Source organism: Carassius gibelio, chromosome A25 (genome assembly GCF_023724105.1).
Source record: "Carassius gibelio isolate Cgi1373 ecotype wild population from Czech Republic chromosome A25, carGib1.2-hapl.c, whole genome shotgun sequence".
Taxonomy (NCBI): domain Eukaryota; kingdom Metazoa; phylum Chordata; class Actinopteri; order Cypriniformes; family Cyprinidae; genus Carassius; species Carassius gibelio.
The window spans coordinates 10,488,502-10,514,771 of NC_068395.1; the positions used below are offsets into that span (position 1 = coordinate 10,488,502).

Consider the following 26,270-nt stretch of genomic DNA (forward strand, 5'->3'; position numbering starts at 1 on the left):
ATATGACGAATGGGACACCCTTTGGTTTCATGTACTTAACGGGCATACGAACACGGTGGCCATTGTTAGTCTGCAACAATTAGTTGTGCCATTTGGGACAGGGCCTTAGTTAGTGCAAAAACTACAATCCCATGAAGCACTGCAAATGACATAAATTAAAAATGATGGAGACTCAAATCAAAGTTGTTGATTACATTTGTAGTCAACTGTATTTGTTAGTAATACATATTAAATATATAAAACACTCTTTTGGCATGATTTGCTGTCTGTGATTCTCTGACTGGTGGAATTTTGAGCACAGCATCATGGGTAATGAAGCTGTTAGCACAAATTATAATTTATACTGTAGGTCAAAAAAGAAGCCATATCTAAACATGATCCAGAAGTGCAGGTGTTTTCTCTGGGCCAAGGCTCATTTAAAATGGACTGTGACAAAGTGGAAAACTGTTCTGTGGTCAGATGAATCCAAATTTGAAGTTCTTTTTGGAAAACTGGACACCATGTCATCCGGACTAAAGAGGACAAGGACAACCCAAGTTGTTATCAGCGCTCTGTTCAGAAGCTTGCATCTACGGAAAGGCACCACCATCAATGCTGAAAGGTATATCCAAGTTCTAGAACAGCATATGCTCCCAACCAGACGTTGTCTCTTTCAGGGAAGACCTTGCATTTTCCAACTTGACAATGCCAGACCACATACTGCATCAATTACAACATCATGGCTGCGTAGAAGAAGGATCCGGGTACTGAAATGGCCAGCCTACAGTCCAGATCTTTCACCCATAGAAAACATTTGGCACATCATAAAGAGGAAGATGAGACAAAGAAGACCTAAGAGAGTTGAGCAACTAGAAGCCTGTGTTAGACAAGAATGGGACAACATTCCTATTCCTAAACTTGAGCAACTTTTCTCCTCAGTCCCCAGACGTTTGCAGACTGTTAGAAAAAGAAGAGAGGATGCCACACAGTGGTAAACATGGCCTTGTCCCAACTTTTTTGAGATGTGTTGATGCCATGAAATTTAAAATCAACTTATTTTTCCCTTAAAATGATACATTTAAACATTTGATATGTCATCTAGGTTGTATTCTGAATAAAATATTGAAACTTCGAAACTTCCACACCATTGCATTCTGTTTTTTTTTGTTGTTGTTGTTGTTTTTTTACAATTGGTACCGTTTCCAAACTTTTCTGGAATCGGGTTTGTACACATTAACATATTTACACTTTATTTTACAACTACGTTTCACCCAGTGTATTCTGGGATTGCTGCCTTTTCTGAAAGATACAGTACATGCAGTGCACACTTAAAAAAATACATAAAAACAGATAAAAATGATGCAATGAGAACCTTAGGCTGTCTAGGTATAGCAGCTACTAGTTTAGTGAAAGAGTTGACTGTGAGCAAGCTTGCTGATATAGTTTAATGCAACAAATATCTCCTCCACTGGTCTCATATTAGTTCCTCATTGTACATATTACTTAAATATGAAGTATGCAGGACTGATCATTTCCTCTTAAGTAAAGGAAGATGTCTTTTGTGATCACTGTTCGCCTCAGCTGCAAGGACAAAAAGCATCTGGAGTGATGAGAAGCATAAAACAGACTATGTTCTTTAAAATTGAATTTCAGACCTCGTTTGTGCTAGTCTAATCCCTCATTCACACACTGTTCTCCATAAGCAAACACTTCAGATAATTCACCTCCCATCAGCATGTTTTACGGACTGAGAGGCAGTAAGATCTCTCCAAATCAAACCAGACATTGCAGGAGAGGAGAGATTATTGCTCTATATTACAGAATGGAGGATCCGCTGTAGTACTGCTGTATTGTTTGGGGAGTAACTTAACTTCATTTCAGTATATTTTATATCAAGCCATCTATATCTTTTGACGGAAGTGGATAGGGAAAAAATATTGTACCCTTTTTTGTCACCCAAAGGTTGCTCTGTCATATTTCTGGAGAATAAATGGAGCTCGCAGGAAATGTTTTCTTTTTTTTCTCATATAAGTTTCTTTTAAAACTTCTTAGAAGATATAAAAATAAACACAAAACCAAATTAATGTGGAAAGCAGTCATATCACCCTGCAGGCCAAGACAGGTTGCCCACTGAAGCGAAGCAGGGTTAAGCCTGGTCAGTACCGTCTAGTGAATATACAGATATAATTCTGAAAATATAATTGTAAATCCGAATATATATTTAAAAATCCTGAATATATAAATGCAAATCTGAATATTCTCTACATCTAAATGTAATTATATCTTTATTATCAGGCATGCCAACAGACAGAAGGTTTTTTTTTGTTTTTTTTTTTAAACAGAATAGGCCTCTAATTCATGGAACACGAGCAGAAAGATTTTTGTGTAAATGGTGCATAAAGCACTCCATGTTATTTTTGGCAAACTGATGGCACTGAATTTTGATGCACTGCCATAATGATTACAAGTTCATTTGCCCTTGCCCTCTTTTTACATTTTTCCTTATTTTTTTTATTTATATTACCCAGCCGCAAATAGAGGATGGGTGGGACAAATAGCGACCTACCACCCAACTTGTACAACGTCTGCCTACAACAATAAAGAAGTCAATATTACTGGTTAGCCAACTGCTTTTTAATATTTAGTAATCCTGAAAATTGAGGTACTAGTAGCCTAATACGTTGCCGCAGTGGATATTCAAAATCATAGCAACTAAAGCATATCAGTTGGAAAAAACGCTGTCCCCCCAAAGCGTTTTTAAGCGGCACCAGTCGGTTGTTTTAAGAAGAGCATCTGACATTCTTTCACCTGTGTGTAAACTCTTTGGTAGACACACATTATTTAAAATTTATTGTGAGGCATATGGCCTACTAGTCTTTTTTGCATTTATGCAATAGGTACTGAAGCCAAACCTGAGAAAGTAGACCAGAATATTCCACTGCGTTCCTGGACACAAAAAATGCGTAGCTGTATTTCACTGGTGGGGAATATGCTAATTGTGAAAGAGCGTGCATTAAAAAAAAATGAATAAAAATGGCAGTACTTGCAAGAATGTGGGAGCTCAATCGACTGCATCCACTTGTGGGATCCTTTTCATACATATGGATGCTCAACCACAGGCTTTTGCGAGTGAAGTGATCGATTGGAGCATGTGAGTGGGGTCAGGGGTAATGATTCACATGCCCCCGTCACTGAAGGTGAGTTTTATTCAACTGTTGTTATATGTTTGAGTGTGCTTAACCGATTAGAGGCGAGAGCTCTCATTACTGGGGTCTCTGGGGACAAATGAAGAGAGAGATTGCTGTGGGACTATAATTAATTTGGCATCCTATTCCAGACATTAAACTGAAGGACTGTGACACATTAAAAAAAGTAGTACAGCCAAAAACATTGGGTTTCTTAATTAGAGCAGATTTGGAGAAAATAGGCATTACATTACAATGTTTTTATCGGCTGTTTGGACTCTCATTCTGACAGCACCCATTCACTGCAGAGGATCCATTGGTAAGCAAGTGATTTAATGCTTAATTTCTCCAAATTTATTCACATGAAGGAACAAACACATCTGTATCTTGGATGGCCTGTGGGTGATTTTCAGCACATTTCAATTTTTTAGGTGAACTATTGCATTCATACAAAAATAACTGCATAATAACCAGGAATAAGTGATAAATTCATGACTAAACAGGCCATTTAAACATACCAGTTCATACCTATCCTGTCAACGGCTTAAATGAAAGCTGAAACACAGCCAGAATTGATCCATTTAAAATCCATCACAGTTCTTCAGATCAGAATGTCCCAGTAGAGAAACTCCCAAAGCCGGGTCTTATTTTCATTATATTTCTTGCTGGTTTCTATTCTAAAAAAAATCAGCTCCACCAAAATTTTCAATTCCTATTAAACACTAAAATATCAATAATTACTATTAAATCACAAGTACATTTAAATAAGACAGCACCTCCTGAACAACCAATATTGCAAAAATAATGTATGTATTCAAACAGGTTTCCCTAACCATTCCACTGCAGTGCTCGAGACTGTGAATTAAATGGTGATAAAATATAAAATCAAGCGTGATTAAAATGAAAATGATTTTAAATAACCTAAAAAACTAGTAATTGATATGTTGAATTGGTTATATTGTTCATTTTCTAAAAATGACCACCTTCAACTGTAAAGCACTGGATTCATCAGGGTACTTCACACAACTAAAGAGAATATTAGATCACATATACAAATTAAATGGTGAAATGGTTTTGTTAAAAATAAGGCAAAAATAACTTTTGGGGATTACTTTGGGACAATAAGGCATGATTCACAGGGTGATTCATTGCTAATAATGTGTTTTGTAATGAACGGTTTTGTTGTTTAGATAATCATGTTGATGTCTTTTCAATACTGACCTGAAATAACAAGGTCTGCTGGCGGGAACAATATCGGTTTGGTTGAGCTGAGAGATTTAAAAGTCAATTCCCAAAAATGATTTAGCGAATTATTTAATATGGATATGACAGCAAAAGCTAGATATGCTTTGAACAAATCTAGATATTTATTTTTTTTAAGAGGCTTGACAAAGAGCCACTGACATCCGTACAACTCTGACTTTTTTATTCGCAAATTCAGAATTGTTAAATATAACTGAACCATTGAAAGAAACTCACAATTACAAGACGATTATAAAATATACACACTCAGAACTGCACGATTATAATTACCTTTTTATTTATTATTATTATCATTTATTTATTCTGTTTTAGGAAAAAAAAAACAGAATTGCAAGCTCGGAATTGACAGAAGAAAAAAAGTCTTAATTGTGAGATATTAATTGTGGGATGTAATGTTGAAAGTTTGAATTGTGAGACAAAGTTGCAATTACCTTTCATAATTAGCTGTTCATACGGATTGGTAAAATATCTTTCAGGTTTGTTGTGAACTCTTGGTTTTGAAGGATGCAGCAGACTATGAAATCTGGCATATTTTAATACTGTGCAGTATCGCTTGATCACTGCGATCCAGGCTCTTTAAAATGCAAAAATAGGCTCATCTACATTGCAAGCCTGGATTTATGGCAATTTACAATGCTTGTCTCCATCATTTGATGAATAACTGATGCTGTGATCATCTAAATCTAAATTAAATTGTGCTTACCACCTGGTCTCTGCACACAGTAACACTACGACATTAATTGCACCAAATAGAAATGAATTTTGAATACAGTGCAATCTATAATGAGCTTAATAAGATGGAAGTTGTTTGGCTGAAATACTGCAGCACTTAGTGAATTCACCCCTCAGGGTTCTTCCTGTCCTGCCCTTAAATTCATGAGAACTTGATGCAACCAGTGTGAAAACTCTATGGGATACTTTCCTATACGTTTGCAACATTTTGCAAACCCCAAATTTGCTAAGATACTACTTTCAAAGTGGCTTTTTTCTAAATTATTTCTCTGCGGAGGTTCATAACTGCGGTTGATTAGCCCAATTACTGTGGTGTAATCAGCAATTTGATGATGTGGATGTTTCCAGCACACGGCAGAATCTTACACAAGTGCAGTTTGGGGCTTCGAGCAGAGCAGAGGCCTAAAACACCCATAGTCTGCAGTTTAGCAAATCTACAAGCTGGAGATAGAACTAAATAGACCATATTGCAAGAATAGCACACAAAGCAGGCATATAAATAGCATCTAAATGCGTTTTTTCACTTGTCCAGGTGCAAATAGTGGTATAATTCATGAATATTTATGTAGTACTTTGAACCTATTTAATGATTCCAGTTCTGATTCCTCTTTATTAATGATTCTTTTGAGGAAGAAATATTTAGAAAAAAGAAATAAAATTCCATTGACAAATGATAAAATGATGAATAAGAAACATAGTTTTATGCACTATGACCTCATTTCCTGTCTTGTGCTGAAACATATGCTTTAAGGTGGACTGGCCCCACTCATATCTCTACACTGAGTCAATACAGGGCTACAGTCACACCAGTGCACCGATCACATTTCATCTCAGTGTAAGAGAGTTTGCGTAGGAGGCTGGCATGAAAACAAAGATGTTTTTTTCACAGCCTCAGCTACAGGAAAGAATGAATATCTTACCTCCTCCGTTTCTCTGACTGTGCTAAGGCTGTGTATTGATTAAGACTGCAGTGCGACGCTTCACCTAATCTAATGCCATAATTTGGGACCAGGAGGTGGCAATCATATCCTGAATGCCAAACAAATCAAGCCGATTTACACACCTGCACATCCGCATTCATACTTTCAAGGTTCATCCTACAAACTGATCACTTTGTTTTTAAATGTATTTACAGGTTTTATTTATTTTTGTATAAATTTTTTAAGACAAATACAATTTACCAAACTGAAATGGTACTCATCAGCTAATTTATTTTGTGAAAAGCAGTTCTTTTATTTCATTATTCATTCATATCATTCAAGTATGAAGAGTAAATTATTAGTGAAATCATTATTTCATAAATTGGAAAAACACATTTGCACACATGCACATCTGTATTCATTCATCATTGATTTTACAAACTGATCACTTTGGTTTAAAAAAAAACATGTATTTACAGTTTTTTTTTTTATGAGACAATATATAAATGTGTTTCCTAAATAAAATTGTACTTTCAGCTAATTTGTTCTGAGAGAAGGCTGTTATGTTATTTCATTATTTATTTATTCAGATCATTCATGTATGAAGCAATTCCTTATTAGTAAACTCATTATTTCCTAAACTGGAAAAAAAATACACATTCACACACATGCAAATTTGCATTCATTCAATAGCATGCATCTACAGGTTTAAATTTTTCTTAAGACAAATCACATTTATTTTGAACTGAAATCACACTTTTCAGCCAATTTATTCTGTGAGAAAGTATTTATTTCATTGTATTACTTATCTATTCATGCATACAGATCATCCATGTATGAAGCTATCTTTTCAAGGCATCTTATTTGTAAAATGTATATTTCTTAAGTTGAGAAATTCACATTTACAAACATGATCTGCATTCAGGGTTTATTCTACAAACTTGGTGAATTGTACTTTGAGCTTATGGAGGCTCATTTATTTATTTTTTGCATTATTTATTTATTCAGATCATTTATGTGTGAAGCAACTGCACTTTTAACAAAATTAGATTTAATCTATGCTATTGTAAAAACAAGACAAGACACTACAAAAGTGTGTAGATTTTGAATGATTCAATCTCAGCGCTGGTAAACAAAGAAAGCAAACAAGTAACCCCCCCCCCCCAACCCACCCAACATCACCTCTGTCTGTTCTGCCGTGATCTCAGGTAAGTAGCGGTCAAATTGTTTCTAGTCTTACATCTGTGTTACATGCTAGATGGATGAGACGGGCATTACCTCTGCCCCGACACGGTCTGCAACTGGTGACCAATAGAGTCATTATCTGAACCGGACTGTGATGTCTCCTTTATTCTTCCCCTTCATGAAATATGCATGAACATATTTTACACTTCTGAGTGGATGAGCTGCTAAAATATACATGCAGTCAATGTGACTGTCTGAATTATTCTTAACTTCCCATTTACCTGACTGTGATAAAGTGCTTCATCACTGATCTCAATTGCTGTTTGGACATTTGTTTAAGTGTAGGGAATACGGAATTTATCTTATCATCAGCTACTTTTTTTATTTTGTGATGACTTCATGTGAAATCAAGCACTGCAGAAGGCCTATTATGTAATTAAATGCAATGGCAGTTATACATTTCTTGAACCAAACAGTAGCAATTTAGAGTTACATGACCATATTAGCAAATATTTTGCTATTTGTCTGTTTTTAGTAGTGTAGCGACATACAAACCACAGTTCACACAGAAGTCACTTTCAAACTATGTACTGTAGCTTTCTGCTTAATTGACCAACCTGACACAAACCTGAAGAGAAACTCTGCAGATTGTTATTTAAATCACTTTATTTTGACCTCGAAAATTCATGAAACAGCAGTAAATGTGACCACATCTTCAGAAATAAACTAGTTGTTTGTGGTGCTGTACCTTTAAGACTATGCAAATGACGTTCAACGTGATTGGCTAAACTCTTTGCTTGTAAAACTAATCACACATTCAATATACTTATAAACAGCAGATCAAACAACATTTAAGAAACCAAAAAGTTTGACAGAATGTGCTAATTAGAAGCTAGCAAACAAGTCACGCTTACTAGAGGATATTAGCATTGCAACATAAGGCTACATCAGAAAACATTAGCAATAGGATTATCACATCTTTGTAAACATTTATTGACACAACACAAATATAGTAAAAACCATTAGCATTTTGTTCCAAATGTGTTTAAGACTGTTAGCTAACTATGCTAGAAGCAGCAAAAGATAATTGGGTTGCACAAAATCAACCTCATCTCACTACTTCCTGTCAGAATTTCTTTAAAAAATCAATATATAATCTACTAATCTACGTGCTACATCTACTTCACTTTCTCTTACTAAACGGATTGCTAACCTTGAGCTACATTCAATTCAAGGCAGAAACAAACTTGATGACTTGTCCAATCACATCCTGTTTTAAGACTTCCAGACACATATCAAATGGCCAGTCTCTGCAGATCAATGAGAGGCAGGAGCAGAGGAAAGAGTAAAGACGCTATGATGAAATTTCAGAGTAATCCAATTACATATTTTCTACGCTGTCAGGGATGCTAAAATTTTTTGAAAAACAGGAAAAGGAATCAAGCATCTACTGCCTCAGCTTCAGTTGATCAGTGAATGGCTAATTTTGCTGGTACTTATGACTAGTGACAATAAAGTGCTACTACTACTACTGAATGCGTGTGATTGTACAAAGAAACAAATGAAATAAAAAAATAATCCACAATTGATATCTGATTTAAATGACTAATGCTCAAGCTAAGTAACAATGCAGTAGCCAGTCAACAAGCTCAATAAAGAAAAGTCCACTCTGATGATTACATCACAAAATAAATGCAACTTTTTTTTGTAACTCACAATCTGTAACTGGAGAGGCCAAACAATTCTGTAGTTCTACTCTCATACTCAGATGAAGTAATGGTGTGTCTGATCTCTTTTGCAGTTGAAAAGTTGAATGATTTCTTCAGATAAACATGACACCCATTATTGGATCCAATTACAAGACAGCTATATTTAGTATCTGTAACTAATACTCAATTATTAATGAGACATGGAACATAAGATAACCCAACGGCAGTATTTTTGAGAAAATCAGCATCAAACACTGATAGCAGCAAATAAATCAGTTTAGGACAATCCGGAAAAATATTTAATTTACAGAGCCAGTGATTCAACACTATTGGAGATGCTTCTGAAAAGTCACATTTCTATTCATTTATAATCATCAGCGGTTCCTGTTTGGTGCTCAAGAGACCCAAATGATTATTGATTAGCCCTCAAAACAGATTCAGTTACAGGCTACTATATCCACTAAATGCCAGCACACCAACCAAAAAAGTGTATGCAAATGAACGCCTCCTGAGAATGCATTTTAATTACTCCATGAGATTCAAGAAGCTACCACTTCCTTATTTCATATTTATAGCAGTGGGACATGGACAGCATTGTGAAAACGATGATAAATGCAAATTATAAAATGTAACTAGCCATAAAATCATGCATAGTTAAACTGAGCAAGGTATGCTTATAAATCATTTTTAAAAATCCTACGTCATCCGCTGGAATGCCACTATCTTCTGAACATGCGTACAACAGTTAGCGGAAGCTAGAGATTATGGTTTATTACGTTTTAAATATCAATATTCTTCATACACAAAAGCATCACTTAACTTTAGAAGGCCTTTATTAACCCCCTGGAGCCACATGGGGCACTTTTTATGATGGATTGATGCACTACTCACAGAAATATAGTGTAACATAAACAGAAATTATCTTAAACAGGCTTAGGTTGCGCTCCAATCAAACTTTGTTATTTTAGCACAAATTTACTCACACTTGTTTAAGACTACAACAAATCAAGCAGAGGCCAATATGGCAGGTTGGATGACATGCCCTCAACCTTGAAAACCATCATTAAAGCTATGCAAAGTTCTAGAAAATACACCCTGTACAACATTAAATAAGGGTTCTGTGGTTCCTGGCGGAAAGTCACGTCTTCTAGTGTAGCATATAGACAGGAATTACCTTAAACAGGCGTAGGATGTTGGCCACCATGATGGAGACGGAGCTTGCAGCTGCGCCTATCACGCCAACAATCTTGTCCGGCTTGGCAAAGATGGGCTGCTCGCCACTAGCGCATCGCACATCAGTAGAATCCCGCTCTATGAGTGCCTGCACAAAGGTAAGTGACTGTTCCAAGGCGTAGGTGTCGCGTGAGCAGGTGTCCAATATACGCGCCCCCAGGGTCACGTTGGGCAGCAGGTCGGGGTCTTTGTTGATAAGGTCAATGGCAAAGAGCATGGCCTCTAACCTATGTATACCCTTCTCCTTCTTCAGTTCCCCGCAGGGGGCACCACGTTCACCCCTAGAATGCACCGGGAAGAGACCTCCCAAGATGATATCACCATCCAGTCGTATAGAGTGGGCATATTCAGGAGCAGGGGGCATCAGTGGATCCATACGCTGGCTGACGGATCCAGCCATCCCTGTCAGCAGAAGAAGACACCCATACCATTCAAAGGTAATCACCATTGCGGCATAAGGTGGATCCAGACGCACAAGCAGCAGTGGGGAAGTGGTTACAAAGATGGGAAGCCAGCAGGGACAGAGCACAATAACCGAACGGGGTCATCAGTGCCCTCTCAGATAATGGAATCTGACGACAAGGAGACCATTGGATTCACCTGGAAGTTTTGGGGGGGGGGGCAAATGAGGAAGGGCGTCTCACAAATGTGATAGATGATGGAATGTGAGGCAGTCACATAGTTGTTAGCTCCTTAATAACAGAGGTCCCAAACCATTAAAACCCTGTGTGAGGGGGAACAGCAGAGGAATATGCCTTCATTAGCATAGATTGGGCACATTATTTATCAGAACACACATATGCACTGCACAGTAGGGAGGCTCTAAGTGTGAAAAATCGAGAGCGATCAGTTCATTTGTGTATTTGCTAAACACATCTAATCTGACAATCGACTTTTAAAACATGCATGTGTTTATGCATAAATATGCATGTATAATTAGCCTGTCTAACACAGTAGTTTTGAATATCTTTATACAACAAGTGAGTCAAAACCAATGTAGAATAAGTTAATTCCGTCACTGATAAAAATCTTAAAGGGCCAGTTCATTTACTGACCCTGGTGTTATTGTGAATGCATTCATTTCTTCCATGGATGACAAATGGAGATGGCTGGAGACTGTCAGTCTTTTTCAGGTGTCACATTCAATGCATCTTATTCCATACCATGAATGTGAATGTGACTGAAAGGGTCTCTTTTTGTGCTCCACAGAAGAAGAAGAAAAAGTCCTGCAGGTCTGATAACATTAAAGTGAGTAAATGATGATAGAATATAAATTTTCTGCAAACTTTAAGTAGCCTACCTCTTCGGTAAAAAGTATGGGCAATACATTCAACTCTATCAAATATAATTGTAATTATTGCTATTTATAGTTAATAACAAATAGAGCAAACGGTCAACCCTGTTGCATAAGAACTCATTAAATGCCTTCAATGAAGAAAATGCTTTGAACATACTGTTGGTATTGCAAGAAAAAAGAAAAACACCTTTAAAATATTTTAACTTGCATAAAAATGTCCTAAGATCTCAAATAATTGAAATCAATTAAATGCAATCAGCATTTCATCAGACCATAGCTGCACACAAACAGCATTGCAACATTTAAACAAACACAAAACACCATATTATAGAGCAGCAAAACTCACTCTATCGCTTTTGCGAACATAAAGAAATAACATTTTGAATGCGTTCATACCTGCAGATGCCTGCGCTGTGCTCGTGCGCTGGTCGCTGCTGCTGCTTTGATGCTCCTGGGAGGGAGGGACAGCGCGCATGAGCGCATCATTTCACGCGCAAATAATCCCACTGCGTTATGATTGGTCTGACAATTCGGACACTTTCTGCGCCCCGAGCTGATTCAAGACAAAGTGAAATCAAGCAACTGCGAACCATGCATCGGAGATGTTAAGAAATACCCAAAAATAAAATAATTTATTATGTAGAAGCCTTTTAAAGACTATGACATTCAAGTTAAGATCATTTATTCTTTATAATCGAAAAGGTGCGCGCGATGCTATATGACAGTATTGTTGGAATAAATGTTTGTTACTGGTCAGACTGATAACTGTACGTATAAATACCAGTTCACTGGGGCTTGACAGCTGGTTTGAAGAGATCAAGTTGTCCAACAGTCATTGCTGTGAATTATCCCACTGCACCATCTAGTGTGAACACTGTTTACTTACACATAGCATTCCTGCATGCAGGTACTCTGTCTACAATATTATTGTTAAAAATAAAACTATTGAAACTCAATAAGAGTAATAGAATAAAATAATAATAATAAAAATTAGAAATTCTTCCGTGAAAATTAATTGAAATAAGTTGATGGACTAAAATTAATGTTATACTAAAACTGAAGTACTTAAATTATAACTTAAATAAAAACGAAAGCTAAACAAAAATATACAAAACATTAATAAAACGAACTAAAATCAAAATAAGAGAATTTACAAAATACATTAATGCTATAATAGTTTAAATAATAATATATTATAAAAAATAATAACATGCACTTTTACAATCCAAAATAGCCAATCGGAACAAATTAATAAAAGTATCTAAAACTGATTTATGTTAATTTAATTGTGAGTGATTCATATTTTATCTTGTATGTGAAGACATTGTTTGATATTTTGTATAGTCTTACTGAAAGGCTAAGTCTATAGAGGCCTGCAGGCAACATACAAAAAAAAGAAGAAAAAAAGAAGAAATAATAAACAAATCTACCATAATGCTACAGATTTTTATGTAACCAGCAGATGGCAGAATTCTGCCCCTAACACCTGGATGAACATCTATAAACAACTTAAGGGTTATTTAACTCAAAAATGAAAATTAGACCACAAATTACTCACCCTCAAGTCATCCTGTGACTTTCTTCTTTCACACAAATCCAGTCGCAGTTATAAAAAAAAATTGTCTTTTATCTTTCAAGCGGTTAAATGCCACTCAGCAGGTGTTGCATGCATCAGTCCAAAAGAAGTTAAATAAAAAGCACCCATCCATAACTTATTATTATTATTATAAGTGTCTCACACAGCTCTGGGGGGTGAGCAAAGGCCTTCTGTAGTGAATCGATGCATTTTTGTTAGAAAAATATCCATATTCAAAACTTAAAAATCAATTTAATGTAGCTTGTGCCAACAGTTGTACATGAAAGCAGTTCAGAGAGGATGGCGTATGATGACGGCATGTCACTAGATAAATAGGAAATATATTATATACAAGGAAAGTTGACAAAAATGTTTTTGTTATCTTTATTTAAACAAAAAAATCCTACTGCAAGCAAGGATATACCAGGATTTTGCAAATAAAAAGGAGTGTGCATTATCAGAATGGATCTAGGTTTTGGAATTTGGATAAAGCCCTATTGTACACAAACAAAAGGTTTAATCAAGGCATTCTGCATGCACCCCAATTAAAATAAATTGTATTCTTTACTTGCTCAAAAGCTTCATTAGAACTATTTATACTTGAAAGCAACGATGAGAGCCATCTACTAAAACTTAAATTATTTTCTCATTAGCTTTAGTTAGCTACCAAACTAAACAAATACAGTAGTATTCTATTTTATTTTAGTCACAGTTGCAACCTTTCATTAAAGACAAACACAAAGTTTAAGCGGTTTAAAAAATAATAATAATAATCTGGGCTCTCAATTAAGACACATCCTGAGCAGCTTAATATGTAGGCTTCGACTTAAAGGGTAGAAGAAATAGAAGTACATTTCTAACATTTCTAACAAATAGCAGCATTTCAATCCATAGTTGATTAGAGAGGTGATCACATGGCAGGAAAATATGAAGCAGAGTTACATTAATGTATCTACTTATGAATATTTAACATTAGTTAGACATGCTGTACGTATACAAAGCAACCTCATATGTCTGTCCATTGTCCATTTATGAAACATTCATTGTGTATTTTTAAACAGAGAATACAAAAAATAGTGGTATATTCCATTTACAAATTAATCAAAATTCGTTTAGAGAGTTTTTTTTTTTTTTTTTTTGTAATCAGTCAAACTCATTCAAAATCAATCAAAAACCAATCACCTTTTATGGGGTGCATACCATGTATTTTACAACAGCGCCCTCCAGAGTAAAAAGCTGGAATAACATTTTTGGTGCACGTCTTATTCAACCCCTTTATGAAAAGGTTATCCTCCGTCTTCTACCCACAAATGTCCATATCACTTCCTCTTCTTTCACATGGAGATAAAGTCATCCATGGAGTCCCGTGCAAATGTGCTACGTATTCAGAAAAACAGTCTAAATGGACAGAAAGAAAACAAAAAAACATTGGAGAGAACAAAATGTCATTCATTATTAATTATATACCATACTGTAGTCTTTAAAGGAAAAAGTCTGTGTACTTTCTATAAAGTTGAAGATGTTAAAGAGATAGTTGGGTTTAATGTCATGTTCAAAACCTGTATGACTGTATTTCCTTCTACATTCTTCAAACAATTGTCCTTTACTGAGATTAAAGGTTTGGAATAACAGGAGTGTGTTTTTATTTGTAGGTGAACCATCACTTTAAGGAAATGGGCATTTACAAAAACTCGCAAGCATCCCTATTCTGTGGACATAACCACTGGAGGCTGCCAGAAGTGTAAAAGTTCAGGCCAAAACATGTAAAAGTTCACCTCATCTACATATCTGTTACAGAAAGCAGAAGATGGGGAACCCCTCTCAGATATTATCTGTACCAAGTGAATTTAAATTACAGAGTAATTCCAAATACAGTGACCTTAGAGACTTTGTCTGAGCATGTGATGAGAAAAAGAAGCACTAGCATAGATAACAAAAATAATATCTGAAACCAAATGTGCCCAATTTGGATCCCTAGAGACCAAGTTTAAGAAATGAAACTAAAACTTTATATTTTCTGAAGAAAATGTCAGTACTGCTTGCCAATGCAAAACCTGCCGTAGTAATGCTAGGTTGAATTTGAGTGGTTGCTTACTGGCCAAACTTAGTCTTAATACTATGGTTTAAAGCAGAGTTCCTCAAATGTGACTCTGGGTGCTTAATATGGTCTTACTAAGAGGCTACTTACTTGTCCAAGTCAACAACAACTTCAAATCTGTATGATACCCTGGTCCTTAGGTATGGCTCAGGTCCCTTTTTCAATACAAGTCTAAGGGAATTTTTCCCGCCTTTTTTATAAGCCTAATAGATTTAAAAAGTAATAACACACCACAAAACAACACGCAATGTGGGAGTCCAATAATGCAAAGAGAGTTACAACCAAAAGTTTAATGCTTAGAGTTAGGCTTGTCTTAGCAAGCAATGATAATCATCTTAATATATTTATATATAATATCTATACTTTCTAATATCTATAAGAAACACTCCACTTTTTTTGAAAATAGTCTATTTTTCCAACTCCCCTAGAGTTAAACAGTTGAGTTTTATCATTTTCAAATCCATTCAGCCGATCTCCAGGTCTGGCGGCAGCACTTTTAGCTTAGCTTTGCATAGATCACTGAATCGGATTAGACGTTAGCATCTCACTTAAAAAATAACCAAAGATGTTCAATGTTTTTCCTATTTAAAAAAGACGGAAAATTAAAAATTGTGATTTTCTTGGCTGATATGGCTAGGAACTATACACTTATTCCAGTGTAATAATCAAGGATTCGCTACCATACCATGGGTGATATTATGCAGCACCTAAAAATAGTCCCCAGCTGGTTTGTGTAGCTGCAGCAAAAGCAGATTTGTTGGGGACTATTTTCAGACGCTGCATAATATCATTGTGCTTGCTGCACCCATGATATGGCATAAGTTCATTATTATTACGCCGGAATTAGAGTATAATTCCTAGCCATTTTCCCTCTAATTACACAATATAACTACAGAAGAGTCAAGTTTTAAATAAGAAAAATATAAAAACTCTGATCATTTTTGAGCGAGATGTTACCGATCTAATCAGATTCAATGATCTATGCTAAGTTAAGCTAAAAGTGCTGCCGCCAGACCTGGAGATCAGCTGAATCGATTCGAAAACGGTAAAGCTTTACTGATTAACTCTAGGGGAGCCGATTTTCAAAAAAAAAGTAGAGTGTTCCTTTAAAATGCCATTACAGAGGTGCAACCTACCAAATGAGGGCCTTTGATCGAGTGCTTCTTCCTTGTAATTTGTCCCCACTTGCGATGGCAGTCCTGTGTCTCCGCCTGTGCGTCTCAAGGTAGACCTTTTTGGCAAATGCCCGGCCACACATATCGCATGCGTGAAGGGAAAAGTTTTTCGTTACCCTAACCTCCGTGCAGGTCTCCTGGCTTCTGGTGATGGGCGGCCCCTTGATAACATTATGACTGCGAGTGACATGCGGGTTCTTGGATGCTTGAAGGTTCTTGTCTTGTCTGTTTTGTGTAAGCGGAGACTCGAGTTTGACTGTGTTAAGTGATGTTAGAGCTGAATGCTTTCGAGTGTTAGGAGATGTTGGGGATTCTTGTTTCTTTGCTTTGGAAGATACAAGAGGATCTTGTTGACAGCTTTTAGGAGAAGGCGGAGAGTCTTGCATTTCATGCTTCCCATTACCCTCTTCTTTTGTTTTCTTGTTTGCATTGTTCAAGACTGCATCCGCTGGTTTCTTGACTGCATGGTTCTCCAAGGCAGGCATAACCTTAGCCAGATAGCGTGATGACTTCTTGTGCACCACTGTGATATGGCGGATGACGTCGCGCTTTCGGCGTGACTCATATCTGCAGATGGGGCATCGGTAAAACTTGATGTAGATGCTGTCGTTTCCATCGGTGTGCAGTTCGGCAATGTGCTTGCCCAGGTTCTGACTGGTACTGAACTGACGTTTACACAACCAGCAGTAGATCCTCTTAAAGTCAAAACTCACACCGTGGTTTCCATCATCTTCTGAAGCTTTCGAGATAGACTCTTTCTTTGGGTAAACCTTATCTCTTCTCTCGTGCTTCATTTTGGCCTTCTGGGAGCCGTTTTCTAGAATGGGCATCTTATGGACGATTCGCATGTGCCGTCTAAGCATTAGTTGGGAGCTGTACTTGCGTTTGCACAGCTTGCAGCGACAATTTGTCAGGTTGTACTTTGTCTTATCTTGCTTCAGAGGAGAGCTTGGTGCTTTCGCTGGTGAAGGAGGATGAGTGTCAAGTAAAAGTGGCTGGCCTGGTCTTGTGGCAATGTCCGGCGTGATCAAATCCCGCTTCAAACCACGGTGGACCTCGTCAAAGTGGCGACGAACATTGGCCTTGGTGGCGAAGGACTTTTTGCACACTGGGCAACTCTTCCCAGGAGAAGTTGGCGGTTCAATGGGATGCTTGTCCTTCACCATAGACAGCAGGCTGGTAGGCACTGTGCGCGTCTCTGTAAATTTGCGTAACTCCTCCATCCTCTGCCAGTGCATCTTCCGGCAGTGGCGCCGTACGCTGCGTCTGGAGCTGAAGTCTTTTCCACAGAGGCAGCAAGAGATCCTCATCTCCTTCACCTCAGAGGCAGCACTCTCCTCTTCTTCCTCCCCTTCTACCGGCTCAATCTTTATTTGCTCTTCGCAGCTCTGACCTTCTTTAGCAACTGGTTCTTCAGGTTCTGTTTCCATCTCGTCTTCAAAATCGGACTGTTGGATCTTTTTGGGTGCCAAAATAGATTTGTGGCGATTTTTCTTCTCAGGTACCGGGTTCATAGTCTGGGGTGTATGGGCAGGGTTTTCTGGCATGTCCTGAATTTCCACCAGTGCCACATGTTGGAACACTGCATTGGGGTTGGTCTCAATGGGCTCCAGCTGAATAACATGTTTTTCTTGTTCTTTCTGTGGATAAATGGCTTGAAGAAGATCTTTGATGGCTTGGCTCTGCCCACCTTGTGATGGCTCTGCAGAAAGTAATAGCATCACAAAATAATAATCTTATTAATAGCATTATTTTATTCATGGTCCCAACTGAGTACAAATTTGAACTACAGAAAAATGTGTGTTGTGCTGGTCCATGCAGAACCCATTGTCACAAAACTATGGTATTGTGGTGATTTCCAGGGTATTGCTAAGAAGTTACTAGGCCATTGATAGGTAGACTCTTGTGTGTTCTATTTTTCTTCTTCTGTGCGACATATTTTGAAAAATGTCACTCTTTTTTGTCCATACAGTGAGAGACAATATGGACAATAGATTCTTCAAAATATCTTCCTTTTGTTTTCTGCAGGAAAAATAAAGCCTTGCAGGCTTTGAACAACACCAAGGTAAGCAAAGACTTACTTATATGCCTGAAGTCTACATTTCATTGTTCACCAGGAATCATATGTCTTATCACTTTAAAAATCAGATCGCTTAAATGGATATACAAACCATCTGGATGAGGTGGTCGGGAAAAGCAGTAGAGCTCCTTGTGAGTGACTAGATTTGGAAGACCACGGAACAGACTTCGACAGATTTTGCACTCAAATATGGTGTCAACCTCCTTTAGCAGCATGTGTTTGAGTTGAGCTGTGCCTGCAAGAACAGCACATATTGAAAGCAAGCAGTCATCATTAGGAAATAATGAAATTTGTATATATTTTTTTGGCATAGCCTTTTGCTTTGAGTAAGAACAGAAAATGGCTTCATACCTGGTGAATAAAAGAAGTCTACATGAAATGTGTTTACTGAATAATCTAAGTTCTGGGATTAAAGTACCTGAGCGAAAACACTCAATGATTTGGTGAATTCCTGACTTGGAGGTCTGGAGCTGCTGCTGAAGCAGGGGTGGATCACCAGGCTCAACTGAACAAACTAAAACAGAAAACAACACTTCAGATTATGCTTTATGTAAAACAGTTCTCACATAAATCTCCTGTTTAAGTTCCAACATTTGGGAATGAGGACAGCAAATGGTTTCAATCTGCTGTGTAAAATAAGGGGTGAAAGTAGGGAAAGCAACCCCATGGTAGCTGGTCAGAAATAAAGGGGACTGCCAAGCCATGGAAATACTGACCCTCCTGCACAGCCTGAACTCTACTTCCTCCATCACAAAGAGGACACCATGTCTCCTTTTGGTTTCACACCCCAAGAACTTTACAATTGCAACTGGGATGCATTTCTATCTTTCATTTACATTTTAAATTTAATTAAACCTACACTACTCCAACTCTACTCTTTGCTCGCCTACAGATGATACCTACTTTAGTGCATGACAGCAGGATGGATTACACACATACAGACCCTGGATAATAATTATAAGAATGAAAGCAATGCTTGAATAATTGCATTTTAAATTGCATTAATGCAAAAAAATAAAAATAAAGTAGAATTATAATGTAAAGGCAGTTGAATCTTGAGGAATTCTTTTAATATAAAAATAAATAAACTGAAAATAGAGTTCCTATTAATTTTTACAAAGATAATTGTATATAATTCCAATGAATAAACAAATAAATAAAGCACTCATAGCTAGTCCATAACAGCAATGAATCTATGTATGGCATTCTTGCCTTAAGGCTTTCAAATAAACCAGAATTGTGTAAATCAAAAAAAAAAAAAAAACTTTGTCTACATGAAACTACTCAGTGTTAAGTTATCAGAGACGTGTCCAACAAAGACCAGAAGGAAGTGAGACCAGAACCGTGGCCAGGAAAAAAATTAATAGTAGATCTATTTCCCCATGGACACAACACAAGCAGTTTTTGGTTTGCAACACTTCATCATTCTTTTGGATAGCTGCAGACAATCATTGTTCCTTCAGGCAACTCTACACTATCCTGATAAGTAGCGATCTCAACTTTGTTATTTTTTCCATGAACATCTACCAAATGATCTGCACCTGGTAAAACCGTTAAATCTAAGGGGACTGCAAGTAACACCTTCTCATCTGATACAAGGTGTCTGAAAGTTAATGAGCATTTTACTCACCAGAATCGAGTGATGGAAACGCAGAATTTTGAATAAAAAAAAAGTGTTTATGCTCACTTGAGGTGGTTTTTGACTTGTGCGAAAAAGGGCTAATGCGAATAATGGGAGATGGAAATGCATTTCGCAAATAAACTCCTCCAAGCGCATCGAAAAAGTAATGTGACTGTGCAGTAAATCCTGACTAACCAGCGGACCGATCTCATTCCACAGCATCTGAAATGTTGTTATATGGTCATTTGGATATGTCCGAGCAAAGTCTGTCATCAAAGTATTTCTGTATAATTGCACTGTTAAACAACTACGTTCCCAAACAGCAGCATCCACCTCCAAAAGCAATAACCACGTATAATTGGGGTTACTGAGATGTAATTTTAATAAAGTAATTTATTATATAGGAAAAGTATTATATTCAGAAGCTTCTCCTACTTTTCTTAGTGATGTATAGTGTCAGTTTATCAGAAAGTGATGATTTTGTTCTCTTTCACTCGTTGGAATGGGAACGCTTGTTTGTTCGCAAATGTTTTGTGTGATATTCCAATTTTGCACACAATTTAAATTCGCAACTTTGGATGGAAACCCAGCTAGTGATAATATGTGAGAATATGACACTTTACATTCAAATTAAACAAGCTATTAACATATTTGTGTTTTTTCCCCAATTTAAATTAACTTCACATTTAAATATTTAAATACTTCCCACATTTCACATTAGAGCGGAAATTTTACTATAATACATTTTAGTTTTGTCAAAGTGGAAAGTAGACAAGTTAGTAAATGCCCGTATACGGGACGCCTACGTTGACTATACTATATTACAATCAAATCTAATCTAATCTTGACAAACTATATATCGTTGGAAAGGTCTAAGACTCCCAAATATATATTATACCAATATTTTGTTATTATAATAAAGTAATAGATCAATTTATGACAAGAGTGCACCCTCAGAAATCTACATTACAAAAGGAGCTTTGACCTTTGTTTAAAAAAAAGACTTCCTCGTTGCATCACATTTTAGAAATCATCAGAAGTTATATATCACTTGAAAACATAAAATCTCAAAATTCATCCTCCAAAACCCATTTTAAAATCAGACATTGCATTATCATGTAAATGGCACATCAAAATCATGTTACAAAATGTTTTCAGTCATGAAATATAAAAATTTTGGTTTGTATCATGCACAATTCAAGTCTATCTTCAAAAATGTGAGTGACAGTTATCAGGTTAAATTAAAGAAAATGTTACACTTATAGACAACAATTGCTTATAGAATATTTGACTTTTTTTTTAATACCCCAAATAGCCATTTACTCATTTATTTCCTCTTGTTTTTACACCACAAAGCTAAAACAATACAATGCAGCTCAAACTAATCTTTTTGCATTAAAAATCCATCCTGATTCTTTTCTACAAGCAGGATTTTACTGCTTTCAACTTTTATCTGGTCTGCATCTCACTATCAGCCAGTATATGTGACCCTCTCTGCTTCAGAACAGCTTGTCTTTATTTATGCCCATAAATTACTATAAAGACAAACAACTCCAGGTCTCTGAAATTAGCAGGCCTGTAGAACACAAATAACAACCCGCTGAGCTAGAAATCATATTCCAGCATTGATAATTATGGAAAATATGTGGTAAACACATTGGAATGTGATTGTTACATTAACAACCAAGTCATATTTCATTTCAATCGAACTACATTGATATATCTCGGCAATAAATGCATAAAGAAGGCATTTCACAATGCACATGGGTTGGCAACTACCTCTGATTATGAACAGATATCGGCAAAAGTGGATAACAGCGGATTATCAAAATACATCCAAACCATGAAAGTCAACATGAAACCAGCTTTCGCAACTAATTTTACTTTTGTAATGAGATGTATTTCTGAGTGCAACAGGATATTCAACAAGAAAAAAAATAGTTTATTTGATGTTATCCATTTGGGATTGATTGGATATTGAAAAGTGGATGCTGCATACCAAAATTCAGCCAAAAATAAGAGTGATTTGTAAAATCAGCCTGAAAGGAAAGATGTTTTATCCACTTTGGATTAACTTGCACTGAAAAAATCTTGCACAATAAGGCTAGGAATGTGTATTTAAAAAGGAAACTTTAAACTTGACTTCAAGGTGCTGAGCTCCTACCTGGATTTTTGCCACAAGGCTCTTGAGGGGTTTCTGTTGTTTGGCAACAGCAGGCCTGAAGTGTCTCAGTCTGGCAGCATTTGTCACTAGTCCGGCTTCCCTGATCTTCGCTGTTAGTAGCCTCCATCTCAGAGGCCTCTTTTATGAACTTAAAAGACAAATCACAAAGTTAATCAGTGGAGCTGTTTCTTCTCAATGCTTTTGATAGAGCAATGATTTCACTCCCACATACCTCCCGAAATGGCAACAAGTTCTCCATCAACACAAGTAGAAATGTAAAAATTGTATACACAGAACTAGAAATATTTGCTAGTAATAAGTCCGCAATGGTCGTTTATGCAGGTGTTGACAAAGACAGACAGACATTACTGTCGCTGTGATGACCGTGTGATGATGAAGACCTTTCAGCCGCACATTTACCAAGGAAATAAATGTCAAGATGAGGCATAACTGCTATGTGCTAAAAAGGACAAAACATGAATCATGGAAATGTCTGTCATGCATCAAATGTAATCACCCAGATGTAATGGAAAGGAGAATGTGAGACAACAGGACAAACTGAAATGAGATAGCATCACAGCGTTTTTTTTTTTACTATATTGGACATTTTACTAAATCATGTCATCATGAAATACTGAAATGTTAATCAAATTAGTATAACTACATAAAATGTAGATTACTCCCAAATAGCAGACGTATGACTGCAAGATGTATGTTAAAGACCCATTCATCAGGAAACCAGCCGTTGTGTACAAACATCTGATAGATCTGTTCAGTTTAACATACAATGTGAATCTGAAATTTTCTTATGGTCTAATATTTAACATCTGATAAAAATTGTCCTATAGACCTGTACTGCAGATGAGCGAACACTCTAAAGAAATACATCTTGCAGAAGTAAATGCAGACGTCAAATAAATGCCTGTCAGGGCAGTGACTTCTACAAAACCCTTTAAATTCAAACCAGCAAAAACGGACAACTACACATGCCTGAATGGAAAGAAGCAAATGATCCTCATTTACTTACAAAAAAGTACAATGGTCACTATAGCTTGTGGCAAAATACTGTATCAACATACTATAGTTAGTACGTCACTACAGTAAAACTGTGCCTTAAAAATTAATGCATAAAAAATTTATAAATGTAACAGACTGTAGCTTAACATTTACATACATTAACATTTTAATATTTAGTTTCTTTTAAATATATATATATATATATATATATATATATATATATATATATATATATATATATATATATTTTAGTTTTTGCATTCATTGAAATAGCATATCGGTGGGACAAGTGCTTGACTTTTCGTGTCAGCCATCTCTTTACAGTCGTATCTGTAAGTAGCAGCTGTAGGAAACTGGTATTTGGGCGGAAACTTGAAGTTACCATGGTAAAAGGTTTTCACTGATGTGCTTCGGTGTGTTCCGTTGTTTTAATGGAACCCGTTTGCTCCTAAAAGCGCATATTTAAAAGGTTTGTTGTGATTGTGAAGGGCATACACCTGACCACGCTGCCAGTGTCATGCCCAAACATTCAAGAGGCAGGAAGTAGCGAGCGGTGCACGAGAGAGCACGTGTCCGTGGCCAATCGTACAAATAAACATAATTATACTTCACAATAACCGCCTTCGTTCGTGCTTTTATATGACGCAGTCCAGCTGATGGCAGGCAAATGTGTTCGAGACGAGTCATACTGTGGTTAGCAAATCAATAAGTCTCGCGTACGTCTTATCCGTGTAGACTCGTGAACAAGTACTTTGCAAACTTCATAACAATTGAAGAAATAGCGATAACACTACAGCGTGAGTTCTGAGTGCGAGTGCACGCGTATCAACAGAGAACGACTTGAAATGACCATCACCACCCGAAAGCATCACAGACATTTGGCCACGTGACCGGAAAAATAATATTTTAAAATGATAGACACACGATATGTGCCGGTCCCTCCTAAAGCTTTGTAATTAAACGCGTTATAGCAATTAAAATAATTATTAATGATCTTTTAGATAATAATGCACTAAAATCTAGATCGTACGGTTGTTTAGAATTACGTGGTCAAGCGAATTCGCCAAACAAAAACATCATCATTTTATATCACGCTTTTACAAAGATATCCATTAACATATAGTTAAAGAATAAATTCGCACTTTTAGAGTATAAAAATGTACCTAAACTTCTTAAACTTAAAAAATACATTTAAAAAAATCACAAGTCACCTTCAAAACACACGGGGACCACAAGGGGCCAAATGTGAAAGAACAACGTAAAAAGTTGATACCCAAATCCAACAGTGACAGCCTCCAGGCTGAAGCGAATATATCCAACTCGGACGTCTGGTTATCAATGATATATTTTAACACCGGTACACACGTTAGACTGACTTATGATGGAAGATTGAGGATGCATGTGTGCGCGAACGCGCGAAGCCATCGCCAGCACGAGCATCACCAAGTCCAGTTGCTAAAAAGAGGCATGTGACCACTAAAGAGAGACTGAATCCTGGACTATCCCTCGGATAACACCGAAAACCGTGCGTTTGCTTTATTCGTGTCTATCTGCGTGGTTCTCAAACCTGTTGGAAAAGCCATGGTTTGCGTTCCCCACTATGCGCAATCTAGACACCTCGTGGCGCATACACGGTTCATTTGGCCAAACTGTTTTTAAATGTAAGTGCAGGTTATATCGCCAGGATCTTCTCGGATATTCAAGCTATTTAGCGTTTTCGTGAAGCAATTTGCATCGCTCCATTATTCTGTAAATCTCTTTTACACGGTTACATTGTCAGGCCAAATCTCCTCTATCGCGGACCACAATGGCCCAGATTAACTTGATGGAGAAGGAGAGCTCATATGCAGAATGGAGCTTTAAAGCGACATAAGGACTGATGCTTACCAGGGAGTGTACAGCGTAAAGGCGGGCTGACGCGAGAGTCTGATACAAAAGACGACGTTGCCACTAACTTGCACTGCTTTCCGAGCCCAAACCCAACAAAAAATGAAATCGCGTCCAAAAAGAGTGACAAACCGAACACATTCGAGAGGGTTTGCGCGAACACAGGGCACGTCTGAATGAGAAAGTGCTGCGCTTTGCGGCGCTGTGCCATCTTCCCGAAGCCGCTTTGGCGCACAAGTCTGGTGACCCTTCCGCCTTTACGCGTTCGCTCCTCTTCGGGGTTTTGTTATGAAGTGCCATATTCACTCTCAAGTAGGCCCGTGGACTGCTCTATCCCTGCGGACAGTCGTGGCGAGTCCGAATCAACTCTCGTTCTAATGTAGGCGCTCGGAACAAGTGCGTTTTCCCCGGTTGCACAGCCAGCACGAACGGTGACGCCATTTTCTGTTAAGAACAACCACGCTCGCGCAGGATAGGAAACGAGACTGGTCCGCTGCACGATTCCGGGCCTGAGTGGGCAACTCCCGCGGTCGAAATCAACCGAGATGTGTTCTCGGAGCTCTTACCTTTTGGAAAAACAACGTAGATTTTCGAGTTAAGATGGTCGGACGCGGTCCGGAGGTGGTTCCTCTCGTCTCTCGCGCTGACGCTGCCCTCTCGGAAGCTGCCTTTGTGCACCGCGAGAACCTCTCGGCGGAGAAGCGGCTGTTGCGCAAAGGTGCAATGGATGTTCAAGACCACCGAAATGTGGCACCCGATGTTGTCGCCGGGTTGGTGCTTCACATCTGACCCCACGCAACCCGTGCCACTAAATGAGGAAATTAACGATCCGTTTTTATTTCGCACACCCAAATGAAACCGTTGCAAATGCGTAAGCCAAACGAGTCTTTCTTTTGGAGATTAAGACGGCGAGGCAATTTATGGAAAATATTAAAAAGACTTTACACCGATATCTTTCCCAAATAATATTATAATGATATTTTAACTTTTTTTTTAATTAATTTATTAGGGATTATTTAATTACAGAAACTTTTTGCTACTTGAAATCTTGAAAAACTTCTTCAAAGTATGTTTGTTAAAAATATATATAACTGGAATGAAGGTCCTGAAATAAAGTCAGGCCTTGATCAAGCATATTTTGTTGGTGTT

The 26,270-nt window shown here is 37.3% G+C and overlaps 2 protein-coding genes across 6 annotated transcripts in view; both read right to left on the reverse strand.

Moving 5' to 3' along the window:
• Nucleotides 1-12,030, reverse strand: part of LOC127947010 (metabotropic glutamate receptor 8-like) — a 142,628-nt gene extending 130,598 nt beyond the window's left edge. The window contains exons 1-2 of the mRNA XM_052543898.1: nt 11,900-12,030; nt 10,148-10,930 (exon numbers count right to left, since the gene is read on the reverse strand). Coding sequence (XP_052399858.1) covers nt 10,148-10,654 — 507 coding nt within the window. The 5' untranslated portion in view covers nt 10,655-10,930; nt 11,900-12,030. The remainder of the gene's footprint in view (nt 1-10,147; nt 10,931-11,899) is intronic.
• A 1,419-nt stretch (nt 12,031-13,449) lies between these two features.
• Nucleotides 13,450-25,869, reverse strand: LOC127947011 (zinc finger protein 800). Of its 5 annotated transcripts, XM_052543903.1 has the most exons (6): nt 25,688-25,869; nt 22,218-22,365; nt 18,851-18,946; nt 18,524-18,667; nt 16,314-18,054; nt 13,450-14,477 (listed from the first exon to the last, which is right to left on the reverse strand). In XM_052543903.1, coding segments are annotated over exons 2-6 (2,109 nt in total). In that variant the 5' UTR covers nt 22,345-22,365; nt 25,688-25,869; the 3' UTR covers nt 13,450-14,476. The 5 variants fall into 5 exon arrangements, with proteins under 5 accessions (XP_052399863.1, XP_052399860.1, XP_052399861.1 ...); XM_052543900.1 differs by lacking the exon at nt 13,450-14,477 and having other exon boundaries at nt 16,310-18,054; XM_052543901.1 differs by lacking the exons at nt 13,450-14,477; nt 25,688-25,869 and adding an exon at nt 25,122-25,646 and having other exon boundaries at nt 16,310-18,054.
• Between the last annotated feature and the right edge of the window lie 401 nt (nt 25,870-26,270).

Bases quoted from the DNA above. Each gene is read 5' to 3' on its own strand.
- LOC127947011 (XM_052543900.1), bottom strand. From the start codon at position 22,344: ATGGAGGCTACTAACAGCGAAGATCAGGGAAGCCGGACTAGTGACAAA. The intron at 18,947-22,217 runs GTAGGAGCTCAG...TTTCTGTTTTAG, and splicing joins GCCTTGTGGCAAAAATCCAG to TTTGTTCAGTTGAGCCTGGT. The intron at 18,055-18,523 runs GTTTGTATATCC...TACTTTCTGCAG, and splicing joins CCGACCACCTCATCCAGATG to AGCCATCACAAGGTGGGCAG.